The 16928-nt window shown below is 39.3% G+C and overlaps 1 protein-coding gene across 1 annotated transcript; it reads left to right on the top strand.

Annotated features, from left to right (window-relative positions):
• The first annotated feature begins 1399 nt into the window (after window positions 1-1399).
• LOC142181197 (uncharacterized) lies at window positions 1400-7079 on the top strand. The gene is made up of 5 exons (XM_075253866.1): window positions 1400-2192; window positions 2263-2469; window positions 6047-6152; window positions 6243-6383; window positions 6817-7079. The coding sequence occupies exons 1-5, from the start codon at window positions 1670-1672 to the stop codon at window positions 6896-6898; spliced, it is 1059 nt and encodes a 352-aa protein (XP_075109967.1). The 5' UTR covers window positions 1400-1669; the 3' UTR covers window positions 6899-7079.
• The last annotated feature ends 9849 nt before the right edge of the window (window positions 7080-16928 follow it).

Consider the following 16928-nt stretch of genomic DNA (forward strand, 5'->3'; position numbering starts at 1 on the left):
TAAGAACATAACATGAACTCGCTCGTACGATTAAATCATCAAAATAACATTCGAAACCATGAATCGGACTTCCAAAAACATACATGAAATCAACATGAAACTCAAGAACTTCTGAAAACACAACCGCACGTCTGATTCCTACAAGTCAACTCGGAATAATGTCAAACATTGCAGACAAGTTTGAAATGAATAAACGAACCTATTCCAAGCCCCGAAAGGGAAATTCAAACATGAAAGCTATGAATTAATCAACATACGACCAAACTTATCAAAATTCTAAACCTTTAAATTGTCAACTTTCGGTAAAATAACACATATCAACCTACAGACCTCCGAAAATTTTGGACATACGCCCACGTCCAAAATCACGACACGAACCTATCAGAGCCATCAAATATCATTGCGAGGTCTTTTTCACAAAATTCAAACCTCGGCCATCATTTCCAACTTAAGCTTCTAAAATAAGAATCACTCATCAAAATAGATCCCGAATCATCCGAAAATCGAATCCGACCATGAACGCAAGTCATAATACACAATATAATGCCACTCAAGACATCGAACCATTGAACGTAATATTAAAGCTCAAAATGACCAGTCGAATCATTAAAAAATGAAGAAAAAGACACAAAGAAATTAAGTACCTAAAATTAACTACTTAAACATGGGTGAGGGTTTGTTTAAATTAGTTAATTTCTTTGTTTCTATTTTTTTAAAATCATTTTCGATTTTCTTTTTTAAAATAAAAAGTATATTTCTTCATTAAAATTTAGACAATATTATTAACAACAATAGAATAAAATTTAAAATAATAAATTTTTTTAAGAGTAATAAAATATATATCTTCTATTATATTTCAAAAAGAAAATAGCAGGTAAAAATATTAAAAAAGTATAATAAAAATTTATATTAATAAGGAAATTATCCTAAATATTGGATAATATAATAAAGAAAAATACAGAACAAAAATGTTATTCGATAACTATATAAGTCCCTTTAATTTACTAGGGATTTTATTCATTAAAATTCAAACAATATTATTGAAAATATATAATAGAATAAATTTAAAGTTAAAAATTATTTCAATAATAATAAAATATATATCTTCTATTATATTACAAAAAGAAACCAAGCAGACAAAAATATTAAACAAAGTATATGCTAATAAAAATTTCTATTAACAATGTAATAATACTAAATATTGGATAATATATTAAAGAAAAATACAAAACAAAAAAGTTATTCAATGACTATATAAATCCCTTTAATTTAATAGAGATTTTATTATTGGGTATTATCATATTGACAAATAAGATGACATTTGAAATTTATTAAAGCAATATGATCTAATATGTTCAAACAAGCCCGATCATAATTTAATTAATATTTTTTAATATTGATCGTACATCGCGCGAGTACGACTACTAATTTATACAAAATGGTAAATGATCTTCTATGATCATTAATCATAGAAATAGAAATGAAGCGTTAATCCTTACCAACTTTATCTGGTTGCTCCTCGCAACAAACATGTATAAACCGTTTCACGAAGTATGTGTCTCTCCAAATTTTCGATAGTTAGCTCTGGGCCGTCCGGTAAAAAGTAACGCGTGTAGTAGGTTATTTTGGCTAAAAATTTATTTTTTGTGAAGTGACGAATGGTGGAAAAATGCAGGTTATTGTTAACGCGGGAAATGGATCAGGAGGGTTCTTTACATGGGATGTGTTAGACAAGCTGGGTGCAGATACATTTGGCTCTCTCCACCTAAATCCAGATGGAATGTTACCTAATCACATTCCTAACCCGGAGGACAAGACAGCCATGGCTTTAACCAGAGCCGCGGTGCTAGAAAACAAGGCTGATCTGGGCATTGTTTTCGACACAGACGTGGACCGGAGCGGCGTTGTGGACAGTGAAGGAAATCCCATTAATGGTGACCGGCTCATTGCACTTATGTCAGCAATTGTTCTCAAGGAACACCCTAGTACAACCATTGTAACTGATGCTCGCACGAGTATGGCCTTAACTAAATTTATTACGAATAAAGGAGGTCAACATTGCTTGTATAGAGTTGGTTATAGGAATGTGATTGACAAGGGTGTCAATCTTAACAAGGATGGCATTGAAACACATCTCATGATGGAAACCAGTGGCCATGGTGCTTTGAAAGAAAATCACTTTCTTGATGATGGTAAGTTTATTTTTGCATGCATGGTTAATTCCATTTTATGCCTTAATTCTTTTAAATCAAAACATTGCAGGTGCATACATGGTAGTCAAAATTATAATTGAAATGGTAAGAATGAAGCTTGAGGGATCAGAAGGCGGCATTGGAAGTCTTATAGAAGATCTTGAAGAACCATTGGAGTCGGCAGAAGTCAGAATGGTTGTTCTTTCTGAGCCTAGAAATGCTAAAGCAAAAGCAGTTGAAGCCATCGAAGCATTCAGAACCCATATTGAGGTACATCATATCTCTTTATTAGTTGGAGTAACAAATTAAAGAGAGGCAAAATGAATATTATAGAAATGTGTGTTCGTTCACCTGTAGCAAGGAAGCTTACTGTTAGACCTCCAACAATTGAGCTCGACCGGACAACAAGAGTGTTGTCATGAGGCAGCAAGAGTGTTGCAAAGCTTGGTGCATGAGCAGCACCAATGTCAAAAATGGGAAACGGGCAAGTGATGGCCAAGGCTTTGACCGAGGCGAGGCAGCTTGGCATGGACTTGACAATGAGTGGCGGGCTAAGGATGGCACTTAATCATGGCAAAGGCATCAAGGCATGAGGCAGTGATGCCAAGGCAAGGCAAAAACGGATGGGCAAAGGCAAGCAAATGTGCAACGGAAAGGCAGTGCGCGGGCAGACTTGTCATGCCATTGAGTTGCGGCAAACGGGCCAAGTTCGTGGGCGATGGCAAGGCTAATTGCGGCACAATGCAGCTGGATGCAATGGCATTGGCGCCTGGTCCAGGCCATGGCACGAAATTGGGCAGCAAGTCTTGGATTGACAAAGTCAAAGGCGGTTATCGGCACATGCTGTGCACATGGGCAGCAGTTGAGCATTGTCCAAAAAGCTGGCAGGAGTTAGCACGTTTTTGAGGGCCATGATCTCATTATCTTTAGCATGATTTACATGATCCTAGTAGTTGGGGGTGTCACCTACACTAAGCTAAAGTAGTGGGCTGACTAAGCAAGTGCCTAAGCCTAAATATAGGCAACTATTGTGTAAATGGGGCTGGTTCATATGTTATAAATGGACAGCACCCTTCCCTTTTTGAACGGGGAGAGAGAGAAAAACGTGTGAGAGCACACAATTGAGTTAGGAAGGAGTCCTAAACCTGTTTTCAAGAGTGAAAACAACCTAAGGCTAAGAGTAGTCTTGTGAGGGTCAAGAGTGATCTTCATTTTGTACACGGATGTACTACGGAGTTTGAGTTTTCTTTGTATTCTCGAGTTAAATACAAAGTTGGGAAAGAGTTTCCTGTATATTGTGCCTTTTGTTCACTTTAATTTTCTGTCCCTTCATTCAATTTTCCGTTGCCTAAAATCAGTATCTACTTACTCCGTTGAAAGCTGCCTAAATAAATCTAAGTCCAAAGTTGCAGAATTTTGGCCGAGTGTTGGAACAGGCTGAAGTCAAGTCGAGACTTGGCTGCCGCGCAGGCTGTTTTTTGTGGAGCATAAAACACCCCTGTGACAACTGGTATCAGAGCGGAGCAGGTTCATGACGGAGACACGACGGGCTGTGGCAGATTTCGTGGTCTTGTTCGAGAACATGGCTGGTGGTAACAATGAACTGCGAGAAAGGCTAACGAAACTGGAAGCATTGGTGGGAAATGTTCCTGATGGTGAAGAATTTCAGACCCTTATGACAAGGCTTGCCTACCTTGAGCCAGAATTGGTAAGGCTAAGTCAAGAGAATGCGGATCTGAGGACGGAAACAGTGGTGCTACGACGTGCTGTGGGCGAGGATGCTCCTCAACGTGGTGCTGAACGTCTCAAGGTGAGAATTCCTGAACCTAAGGCATTTAGTGGTGCAAGGAGTGCACGTGAGTTGGAGAATTTTCTTTGGGATATGGAGCAGTACTTTCATGCTATTCGTGTGCAAGACGAGATGGAGAAAGTAACCTTGACTAGCATGTATTTGAGTGAAGATGCTAAGTTATGGTGGCGCACTCGTGTGGCTGAAGATGAAAGTTTGGGTAGACCAAAGATTGAGTCGTGGGAGCGGCTTAAAAAGGAATTGAAGGATCAGTTCCTTCCTAGTAATACATCTTGGATTGCTAGGGACAAACTGAAAAAGTTGAAACACACCGGATCAGTTAGAGCATATGTGAAAGAGTTCACATCTTTGATGCTGAGCATCAGCAACATGTCGGAAGAAGACAAGTTGCACAACTTCATGAGCGGGCTGCAACAGTGGGCACAACTCGAGTTGCGAAGGCAGAATATTCAAAACCTCGCAAGTGCTGTGGCTGCGACTGATGCATTGGGCGATTTTCACTTGAGTGATGAGACTTCTACTTCCAAGTCCAAAGACGGAAAGAAGGACAAGGCAAAGGAGTGGAAGAAATGTGAAAATGGCAATGCAAATGAAGACAAGGGGAAGGGAAAGCAGGAAGCTGGAACTTCAAGGAGCAAGGAGAAGGGCAGCAAATTCAGTGGTTGTTTCCTTTGTGATGGACCACATCGAGCGAGAGACTGTCCGAACAAGGCAGTGTTAAATGCCATGACTGCCGCGGAGAAGAGAGCTGCATTGGAGGTGCTAGACAGTGACAAACAAGCTGTTGGTGTCAATGCAATTGTAGCTGAAGAGAAACGAGGTCAAGGTGCGTTGATTGTCAACCCCTTAGGACTCTTACATTGAGTTGACCTCGACGAGGACGTCGAGTTTCAAAGAGTGTGGGTGGTTTGTTAGACCTCCAACAATTGATCTCGACCGGACAACAAGAGTGTTGTCATGAGGCAGCAAGAGTGTTGCAAAGCTTGGTGCATGAGCAGCACCAATGTCAAAAATGGGAAACGGGCAAGTGATGGCCAAGGCTTTGACGGAGGCGAGGCAGCTTGGCATGGACTTGACAATGAGTTGCGGGCTAAGGATGTCACTTAATCACGGCAAAGGCATCAAGGCATGAGGCAGTGATGCCAAGGAAAGGCAAAAACGGATGGGCAAAGGCAAGCAAATGTGCAACGGAAAGGCATTGCGCGGGCAGACTTGTCATGCCATTGAGTTGCGGCAAACGGGCCAAGTTCGTGGGCGATGGCAAGGCTAATTGCGGCACAATGCAGCTGGATGCAATGGCATTGGCGCCTGGTCCAGGCCATGGCACGAAATTGGGCAGCAAGTCTTGGATTGACAAAGTCAAAGGCGGTTATCGGCACATGCTGTGCACATGGGCAGCAGTTGAGCATTGTCCAAAAAGCTGGCAGGAGTTAGCACGTTTTTGAGGGCCATGATCTCATTATCTTTAGCATGATTTACATGATCCTAGTAGTTGGGGGTGTCACCTACACTAAGCTAAAGTAGTGGGCTGACTAAGCAAGTGCCTAAGCCTAAATATAGGCAACTATTGTGTAAATGGGGCTGGTTCATATGTTATAAATGGACAACACCCTTCCCTTTTTGAACGGGGAGAGAGAGAAAAACGTGTGAGAGCACACAATTGAGTTAGGAAGGAGTCCTAAACCTGTTTTCAAGAGTGAAAACAACCTAAGGCTAAGAGTAGTCTTGTGAGGGTCAAGAGTGATCTTCATTTTATACACGGATGTACTACGGAGTTTGAGTTTTCTTTGTATTCTCGAGTTAAATACAAAGTTGGGAAAGAGTTTCCTGTATATTGTGCCTTTTGTTCACTTTAATTTTCTGTCCCTTCATTCAATTTTCCGTTGCCTAAAATCAGTATCTACTTACTACGTTGAAAGCTGCCTAAATAAATCTAAGTCCAAAGTTGCAGAATTTTGGCCGAGTGTTGGAACAGGCTGAAGTCAAGTCGAGACTTGGCTGCCGCGCATGCTGTTTTTTGTGGAGCATAAAACACCCCTGTGACACTTACCAGGATGGGAACTTGTTGCCTGTGGAGACTGCTGGGTAAGTGATGGTTGTCTTGTGGACACTAATGATGATCCTGCTGCAATTGATGCTTTTATGTACAGGTATATTTATACAAGATTGTAATTTTAAGAAGATTAACACTATATATACTTTTCCCATTTTTTCATTTGAAAATGTTGATTACAATTCAGGGCCAAAGTTTCAGATGAACAAAATGGGGAACATGGATGGGTTCACCTTCGACAAAGTATCCACAATCCAAATATTGCTGTTAATCTACAATCCACGATTCCTGGTGGATGTCAATTCATGGCAAAAGTTCTAAGAGATCGGTATGCTCTTTTGCCCTCTTGTATAAAGAGTTTAACTAACGTGCACAAATAGTGTATTACTTCCTCAATTTCCTCTTCTTTTTTGTTTTTGTGTCTACGACTAAAAAGAAAAAGTGTGTCAAATAATATGAGACAAAATGAACAGTTTTTTACATAATTAACTTACAACAATATATCTATTCATAATAAACACGATATGATAATCAGAAATTACGATAATTGACCGGCTATAATCACTTAAATTCGCTCCCTCGTGTAAATAATTTACACTATAAATTAAATTCTTTCTTCTCTCAATTGAAAAAAAGTTAATTTGTTTCATATATACATCTTGTTTTCAATTTCGCTGCCTTTTTCTTCTTTTGTTTCCTTTTGGCATTGGTTGCTGATTTAAAACTTTGGCTGATTATGCATTTCTTATCTGATCTTTTAGGTTTCTCTTGCCAAGCGGGATGGATAAAATACTCGATATCAGTCAAATCGATAAGTATGCTAGAAATGGAAATCTAAGCTAAGATGCTTAAAGTATGCTTAGATTAAGATTTGAGTTATATCAGTAATGTACAATACAAGATTTTAGCTACGTCGTATTCCGTGGACAAAAAATGAAAAGAAAACGACAGAAGAAGAAGTAAAAGGGCGTGACAGTGTATTCTTCCGCAATGGACTAAGGCTATTCAATTAATTTACCGCTTATACTTCTTCCATGCATAAACTTTTAAGTTTGGTTGGCAATACATTCAAAGAGTTTCTTGCTAGAAGCATAACGTTCTCTTTTCTGAGATTTAATAACAAAATTTGGGAATTCTAAGTAGAAGCGAATGCAAGATTTTGAGAACATGAGTGCACCATTAAATTTATATTTAGTTTGATGATATAAAATTTTGCTGTCACACCAACTTATGAACAAAAAATAGTTAATTTTATTATATCATGAGTTTAGCTTTGAAAATGGTCCATAATAGCATCGTTAAAGAAAGTGGATCCGTTGACTCCAAGAAAAAAGGAAAAGAAAAGGAAGACTTAAGGAGAACCAAAATAAAAGGATGCCTTGCTGTAAATAAAAGGAAAAGAAAGAATTAACAATAAGAAGTTACAACAGAAATTTTGATGGGACTCGATCCCATGACCTTAAGTAAGCAAGGAATAAGGGGCTAAATCTAGTGACCCACTTTGCCTCTTTTGACCATGAGTGCCATTAGAAAATAAAACTCCTTTTCCACAAATTATGTAGATAATATTTGATATCGTTGGAGGCCACGGTCACGTGAACTATGATTTACACTATGGATTCGCTCCTAATTCTAAGGTCTTGGAAGAATATTACATGGACCAAAAAAAGTGGGAATATGAATGTTATGTTATCGTAATTTGAAATTTTCAGCTTGATTACAACACACGTCATTATTCCTCATTCTTTTCTTATTCTAAATTGGGAAGCCAATTGAAAATAAAAATTAAATGGAAAAAGAGAAAAGAAAAGAATAGAACACCTTCTCCTACCATCAGGTGTTCACACACGTACAAATAAAAAAGAACTCTGTTTGTTTTATTGTATGATACTTTTATCTTTTTAATCTGTTCTGAAAAGATTGATAACATTTTTGTATATTTGAAGATTGTTTAAGCATAAAAATCTAAATTTTCTCTTCATGACAAACTTGTATAGCTATAAAAATTTCATGACATATAAGATCATAAATTATAAGGGTATTTTAAATTTGATATGTGAAAATATCTGTCTTTCTTTCTTAAATGCCATGTCCATCAAATTTGAGGGAGGGGGGGGGGCTGGAGCTCGGGCCTGGCTGCACGTTGCGAGGCATGTGGCAAGGGGAGGCATGCGACACGAGGTGTATGGGGACCATCTGCTCGTGCCTAGCTTGGCCAAGCCAACTCTAAGAAGAGGTTAAGACCTTACTAGTCACTCTCCAGGGCGCAATTATGTGACTTTTCACTTCTTTTTAACTTCGTTATGTATTTTGAACTCTCGATTATGCTCACGATCACATCCTTCACTTTTATCGCGCACGTCCCTATTAAAACAATGAAAATTCATAGAAGATCAACTCATTAGTACTCAAAAATCAAAAACAAAAATAAAACCAAGCTAAACTACTCTACGAATTGGGTTGCCTCCCAACAAGCATCTTAGTTCACATCACCGCATGACGATTACAACACAACCATGGGTTGCCTCCTAGGAAGTGCCCGATTTAACATTGCGGCACGACACATATTCCTCCTTGTCAAGGGTCCTTCAGTTTAAGTAAATGGTTGAGATCACTTGTTCTTCCTCAACTATGCCTTGATAGTACTTCAATCTCTGCACATTGACTCTAAACCTATTAGTTCCATCCTTGGATACCTCTACAGCTCCCGAAGGAAATGCCTCTACTACACAAAATGCTCCCTACCAAATCGATTTCAAGTTGCTCAGAAACAGTCTCAATCTCGAATTATACAACATTACCATGTCTCTAGGCCTAAAATTACACTGGAGAATGTTCTTATCATGTATCATCTTCATTCGCTCTTTGTACTGCCTCGTGTTTTCAAATTGATAACAAAATTCATCAAGTTTATGCAACTCTGTAACCCTACTCGTTCCATTGGCTTCAATAATCTAATTGTCACAATGCCCACAAATCTCTATGCTTCAACTCCATAGGCAAGTGGCATGCCTTTCCAAATACCAATTTATACATCGGCATGCCAATTGGGGTCTTGAAATCAATGTGGTAAGCCAAGAGTGCGTCATCTAACTTCCTTGCCCAATCCGTTCTTGTAGCATTTACTATCTTTGCAACACACTCTTTATCTCTCTATTAGATATCTCTACTTTCCACTTGTTTGCTGGTGATACAGAGTGGCCTCCTTATGGCAAACTCTATACTTTTCTAATAGCTTTGTGAAGGCTCGATTGCAGAAGTGAGTGCAGTTGTCACTAATTATTTTCATTGGAGTGCCAAACCGGGTAAAAATATTCCTTCTCAAAAATCCAATGACCTCCCTCTTTTTGCATCATTTGTAGGGAGTGCCAGAATTTTCACCCATTTTAAGGCATAGTCCACTGCCACAAGGATATATTTGTTATCATATGAGCTGAAAAACAACCCTATAAAATCTATTTCCCATATATCAAACACATCCACTTTCTAAATTAAATTCATAGGCATCTCAAGTCAACGGAAAATATTTCTCATCCTTTGGCATTCATCACAGCGTTTAACCCAAAAGTGTGCATGCTTGAACAATGTTGGCCAGTAAAAGCCCACCTCCAACACCTTCACACCACCTTATGGGGACACGTGATATGCCTGAAAAATAGAAGATTGCTCTATCACGTGGATAGATTTCCGGATTATGTTATCCACATATATTCTAAACTAATATAGTTCATCCTATAAATACATTCGAAAATCATGAAAGAACTATTTTTTTGCACAAAAAATAAGTCATAAGGAACAATACCACTTGCCAAGTTTGCAATATCAGCATATCCTGGCGGCTCCTCTAGACTTGCTGCTAAAAGTTGTTCGTCCGGGAAAGTTTCCACTATCTCCTCTACTTCAAATTTCTTTTCAACTCCTTCAAGTTTGGAGAGGTGATCGGAACTTGGTTCTGTGTTCCCTTGCGATCACAAATTTCCAAGTCAAATTCTTGCAGTAATAGCACCTATCGAATCAAGTGTGGTTTGGACTCCTTCTTTTCAATCAAGTACTTGAGAGCAACATGATCAGTATAAACAATTATGTTTGAGCCTATAACGTCAAACCTGAACTTGTCGAATGTGAACACCAATGCCAATATCTTTTTTTCGGTCATAGTGTGGTTCAGTTGGGCACCGTTCAATGTTCTACTTGCATAGTAGATTGGGTGCATGACCTTATCTTTCCATTGCCCAAGAACTATTCCCACTGCGTAATCACTCTCATCACATATCAATTCAAATGGATGCTCCCAGTATGGAGCAATGATGATGGGCGTAGTCATTAGCTTATTCTTTATCTCCACAAATGCTAACCTGCAATCTTTAAAAAACAGAAAAAAGTTGTCTTTTTCAAGCAGTTTACATAATGCGTTAGCAATTTTAGAGAAATCTCTAATGAATATCCTATAGAAATTGCAATGTAAGGAATATCCTTACCGCCTTCACCAAAGTGGGTGGTGGAAATTTTTCAATCACATCCGCCTTGGCCCAGTCAACCTCTATACCTTTCTTTGAAACTAGGTATTCTAAGACTATACCTTCTTGTACCATAAAATGGCATTTTTCCTTGTTCAGTATCCGATTTGTCTCCATGCACCTTTCTAACTCTTTTCAAATTCCTGAAACATTCATTAAATGAATTCCCCACCCTGAGAAATTATCCATGAACATTTCCATAATATCTTCCACCATATTAGTAAAAATGACCATTATGCACCTTTGGAATATGGCGAGTGCATTGAATAGGCCAAGCGGCATCCAATGAAAAGTATAAATCTCATATGGGCAGGTGAATGACTGTTTTTCTCTATCCTCGGGAGCAATGGAGATCTGGTTGTACCCAGAGTACCCATCTAGGATTCAAAAGTGGGATTTCCTAGCCAATATATCTAACATCTGATCAGTGAATGGCAAGGGAAAATGGTCTTTTCGCGTGGATTTATTTAGTTTTCTGTAGTCCATGTAGATTCGCTAACCCATGACTGTTCTAGTTGTGATCAACTCATTGTTCTCGTTTTGCACCACTTTCATCCCAGTTTCTTTTGGGACACATTGAACTGGGCTGACCCAGTTGCTGTATGAGATGAGAAAAATGATTTCCACATCTAACCATTTAATCACCCCTTTTTTACTACTTTCTTCATGTTCGGGTTCAACCTTCTTTGATGTTCCCTGGAAGGTTTGTGTTCATCTTCAGTAGAATATTATGCATACAAAAAGCGGGGCTGGTACCCTTTATTTCAGCAATGGTCCACCCGATAGTAGTTTTGCACTCATTTAGAATCTACAAAAGTTGTTCCACCTGCATATATAACAAAGAAGGTTTGGAAGCGGTTTAAGCTCCAAATGTGGTCGTTTATGTATTGATGGCTTTGTGGGGGGGGGGGGATGGTGGGAGGGAGGGGAGGTCTTCCTTTTCACTAACTACCTCATATAGGTTCATTATGCATGTTTCCAAAAGATCTTTAAAATGAAGAGTCTCATCCTCCTCCTGTAAAATAATATCAACTGCTTCCACTAAATAAATATTAACGAACTCACTTGGCCTCCTCATATAATACTGCACATTGAATATGACCGCTTCATTTTTTAACCTCATCTTTAACTCTCCCTATCAAAGATCTTCCCGTGGATAAGAATGGCCTTCCCAAAATTATGGGAATCTCTTCATCGACCTGGTAATCATGAATGACGAAATCAGCAGGAAATAAAAATTATCCCAATTGGAATAGCATATCATCAAGGATTCTTAGTGGCCTCTTTACTGTTCGATCAACCTATTTCAGCAACATGGAATTTGGTCTAACTCTACAAATTTCGAGTTTCATACAAACACCCAAATCCATTAAGTTTATAGTCTCTCCAAAATGATGCTTTAGCAAAAGAAGAAATCCCAAGGGACTGTGAAGCTTCCCAGATCAGATAGCTTCTAAGCCATAGGCTTCGTAAAAATTTCACTACATGTTTGGGTTAGAGTCATAGTCGAAAGGTCCTGAAAGCCATAATTCCTGGACATCAAGTCTTTCATCATCATTGCATAGTCTGGCATTTCACTCAAGATATCTATCAGGGGAATATTGCGTTGGAGTTGCCTTAAAATTTCCATGAATTTCATGTATTGATCATCTTTCTTTTGCTTTGCCAGCCTTTGGGAGAATGGTGCTAGGGTTGCTTTTGGCCACTAACTTATGTATGTTTCTGCTCAAGCACCTTTTCTAGACTTTCTCTTGAGGATGTTATACTTCTTTACCCTTAGCTTTGTTCTTGTTGAATTAGAACATCTGTCAACTCAGTTGAATCATTAATATAGAGTGGCCTGGAGTTAAGTTGCACTGTGTCCCTGGTGGTTTAGAAATTTCTTGCTCTCTATCAAGGTCTTTTCCATTTCTAATGCTTAGTACCATCAACTAGTTGGATTTGGACCTTTTGGAGTAGCACTGGTGTCTGTAGGTAGAGTTCCTTGCGGCCTATTATTCGGTGCTAAAGACAACTGGCCCAGTTGAGTTTCAATGCCTCTAATGGCGGAGTCATGTATGGATATCTTCTCTTGCATCTTCCCAATAGACTTAATAAGTTACTGCAAAATACCCTTGATTTCGGCCATATTGTTATCTTCTTGTCTAGACACCTATTATTGTTGTAGTTGTTGATAAATCAACTGTTGTTACTATTGTTGATTATACCCTGTTTGCCTTTGGTAAGGCACCACCTAACCCTGTCTTGCTCCTCCAACGTTGTTATTGTATTATGTCTGGCTGGGTCTATATTGTTGATTTTGTTGACCCTACTACTGTCCACCTTGCCTTGGACCTTAATAATTGTTTACATAGTCCATGTCTTTCGTGAATCTCTGGTTGTCACTAACAACAGTCCAAGAGAACACATATGGCTGATTCATGCACGGGGTGCATAGTCCTCCATTTGTTGTGTCATCAATATGAACCTTCTTTGTGCCTATCTCATCTATTTCTTTCGTCAACAAACTCATTTGGGTCATAAGAGTACCAATGTATTCAGCAATTGAATTATTTGAGTCCAGAGCAATCGAGTGGACAATCAGGGTGAGGATAGTGTCCCTCATCATCCAACCTAACTTATGAGCCATCTTGTCCCGAAGAATTCTACAATCTATGAGCGACTTAATTAAGAATGCTCCACTAGCTGAAGCATCAACACTGACCTTTAGACTATCAACTAATCCCAATTAGAACCTATGTCCTAGGATCTATCACGACCGAAAATTCCAACTATGGGTTCATGACGGCGCCTAACATTCGTTTTCTAGGCAAGCCAACAGTGACACAACAACTAAAGCCGTTTAACAATAAAAGATACCTTAATAATAATAAAAGGGTGAAATAGCATAAGCGAATAATAGGTGCACAACCAACGCTATCTAAGACTATCCTCAGAAACTAGTGTCACAAGTACATGAGACACTAATAATGCTAAATACAAGTTTGAAATGAAAATATAATACTATCTGGAACAATAAATAATAGATAAAGTTAGGACGCTCGACTCCAGGTTTTGCGATCGCCAATCAACACGACCTAACTGGACAGTAGATATGTTTTAGAAATTATTTACTAAAATCCTCAATTTATCCAATTCAAATCACTAACTAAATGATAAAAACAAGGATGGAACCATGAAAAATAACCAAATCCGAGTCAAAAATACTAACCCCAATCGAAATCTGGAAAATCCGAGTAAAAAATACTAACCCCAATCCAAATCGTGAAAATCCTTTACAAAATCTCCTAAAATCGAGCTGTCTAACTCAAAATGTGATGAAATGACCAAACTCTCGATATATAAGAACCTGCCTAGGGATTTCCGCATTTGCAAATAAAACAACGCATCTGCGCTCTCGCATCTGCGAGCGAAAATTCCGCATATGTGGCTTAACATACCAGACCAGGAACCCCACCTGCACAAAGACAATCACATCTGCGACCCCACAGAAGCACGAACATGTCCGCAGAAACGAACGACCACTTGTAGCCTCAATCCCGCCTCTGTGATCCTTTTTCGTAGTTTCGTACCCGCACCTGCGATCCCTCACCCACAGAAGCGGAACACCTGAACATGCAAAATATCGCAGAAACGATCCAATATCATAGTATGAGATCCGCACCTGCGATCCCAATTGCGCAAATGAGAAACACCAGAATGAGGCCTGCCCAAACAAACATTGAAATAATCCGAGCCTCATCCGAAACACACCCTAGGCACCCGAGACCATATCCAATCACACCAACCAGTCCCAAAACATAACGCAGACCTACTCGAGGCCTCAAATCACACCAAACAACATCAAAACCATGAATCGCACATCAATTCAAGCCTAATGAACTAATGAACTTTTAACTTCTACAACTCATGCCGAACCATATAAAATTAGCTCCGAATGACCTCAAATTTTTCATGCAAGTCCCAAATGATACAACAGAACTATACAACCCCCACAACCACAATCTGAACCCGATATCAATAAAGTTAACTCTCGGTCAAACCTATCAACCTTCTAAACCCATCAACTTTCCAACATTAGCCAAAAAGCATCAAATCAACCTACATACCTCCAAATCCAAATCCAGACATACGCCTAAGTCCAAAATCACTATAAGAAGCTACTATATTCATCAAAATACCATTCTAGAGTCATCTACACCAAAGTCAAATTTTGGTCTACTCTAACAACTTAAGCTTCTAAAACAAGATATATTCTTCCAAATAAATCCCGAATCTCCCGAAAATCAAAACTGGACATACATGCAAGTCATAATACATAATATGAAGCTTCTGAAAACCTTAAGCCACCGAACAGAATGTGGAAGCTCAAAACAACTGGTCAGGTTGTTACATTCTCCCCCTCTTGAACAAACGTTCGTCCTTGAACGTGCCAAGAACTATTCTGAAGTCATCAAATCACTAAATGAATTCACCATACACTTACTCATGGGTGATCCCATGTCACCCCAACCCACATAATCCTGACATCATTCCGGCTGAAGATTATTCCTTCAACCCATACCAATAAGCCTTAGAACTAAATTTCAACATCCGATCATTCCCCAAAGACCCAATTCCCCCACATACACCTTGTATCAACCTCAACCATCTGGAACAAACCATAGGTATGCTCACAAGGTATAACTACATAATGCAACACATCACCCATATGCCCATAGCAACAAATCTAACCACAATAGTTGCCCATCATCAAACCCGATACCGATAAATAACCCTATTACGACTAGAACTTTGTTCCAAACCTTTCCAACACTGCTATTGATGTAAGAAATATGAATATCTCATATCCACTTAACCAACAAAAAAGTCACACCCAATGCCACCTAGGCACATACTTCACACTCTAACCCCAACAAACACACTCGAATGTGACTGAATATGGAAAGAGAAACAAATGAGAGATCTATCGAACAAGTCAAATAGGTATAACTCCCCATCAATATCGTACTATGAAGCTATCCCACAAGGGATAAACAAAACATATGAACTAATCACAAGGATCTCATCTTAATATAACAACACCGAGGCATGTAGCCTGGTCCAACGTATCAATCCACAAGAAAACACAAGGATCCCATCCCCAGCTCTGAATCACAGGTGGAATAGGCATCACACCAACCAAAAAATTTTCACTAACACAATTCTGTAGAACAAAAACACTACTTATACCGGACTTTCCATGCCGGTAGAGCACCTAAATCACAAGTCTTAGCCAAACTATCTAAAAATCACATCAAAACCCGCCGTATTAAGTAACAAAAAGTTCATCCTAGTCTCGCAACTCTCAATAGTAAACAAACCAAAATGATAGATACGAGCTTCCACTATAGAATCTCTCAACATTGGTGAACACATAAGCATAGTACAAGAACACATCCATATAAGAAGCAAAAGGACTCACTCTGATAAATAGGACTAGATTAAATAAGACTAATGCTCCTCTATGAGAATTCAAAACCATACCTGTAGCGACATCATTTGGTGCTGCTGCTTCAGGCCTACCATGGGAAACATATCAACAAGATAGGCCTCCCCCTCTAGAACGCCCTATATCCACCTGTCCTCCACCTCTAGCTAGTTGTGAAGATGGAGTAGCAACTTGAGTAGAGCCCATAACCTGAGTGCTCTGATGAAGTTTACCTTTATGGAGTCTAGGACAATCTCTCATAATGTGCCTAGATTCGCCACACTCATAATAACCCCTCTGTGGGAGTGGTCGTTGGTGCTAAGTCTGTGCCAGATAACTAGAATAACCACTGTAGGAACCCTGTGCAGGAGGTGCACTAAAAGATGACTACCTTATTTAAGTACACTAAGGTCCCTAGCTAGCTAAAACAACACGAGTAGTCTAAAGGGTAGATTGGACTGGCTAGCTGATGGAGCCTCTGTCGTGATAGGCCAGAGCCGAAGAGTAGAACCCACTAAACACTCGACCTCGAGGTCTCTTGGCCTCCTATCCTCCCTTTCCTGACCCTGAACACGCTCCAATCTCCTAGTAATCTCCACAAACTGCTGAAATGGAGTATTCGTCTCCAACTCCCGAGCCATGCTGAATCTAAAAATATAAAAGATCCCCTCGATAAATCTGTAGACTCTCACTCTCTAACGGCATAAACAAAAATAGGTGCATGATGGGATAACTCACTGAACCTGATGGCATACTCTGATACCGTCATAATGCCCCGATGTAGTTGCTTGAACTCTGTGCGCTACGCATCTCAAAGGGTCTAGGGAACAAACTCCCTCAAGAACATCGCAAAAAAATAAGCCCAAGTGAGGGGGAATGCATCGGC

The sequence above is a fragment of the Nicotiana tabacum genome, chromosome 1 (assembly GCF_000715075.1).
Source record: "Nicotiana tabacum cultivar K326 chromosome 1, ASM71507v2, whole genome shotgun sequence".
Classification (NCBI taxonomy): Eukaryota; Viridiplantae; Streptophyta; class Magnoliopsida; order Solanales; family Solanaceae; genus Nicotiana; species Nicotiana tabacum.

Coding starts and splice junctions, on each gene's coding strand:
- LOC142181197 (XM_075253866.1), top strand. CDS start 1,670: ATGCAGGTTATTGTTAACGCGGGAAATGGATCAGGAGGGTTCTTTACA. Junction 6,153..6,242: donor ATTGATGCTTTTATGTACAG/GTATATTTATAC, acceptor ATTACAATTCAG/GGCCAAAGTTTCAGATGAAC. Junction 6,384..6,816: donor GCAAAAGTTCTAAGAGATCG/GTATGCTCTTTT, acceptor CTGATCTTTTAG/GTTTCTCTTGCCAAGCGGGA.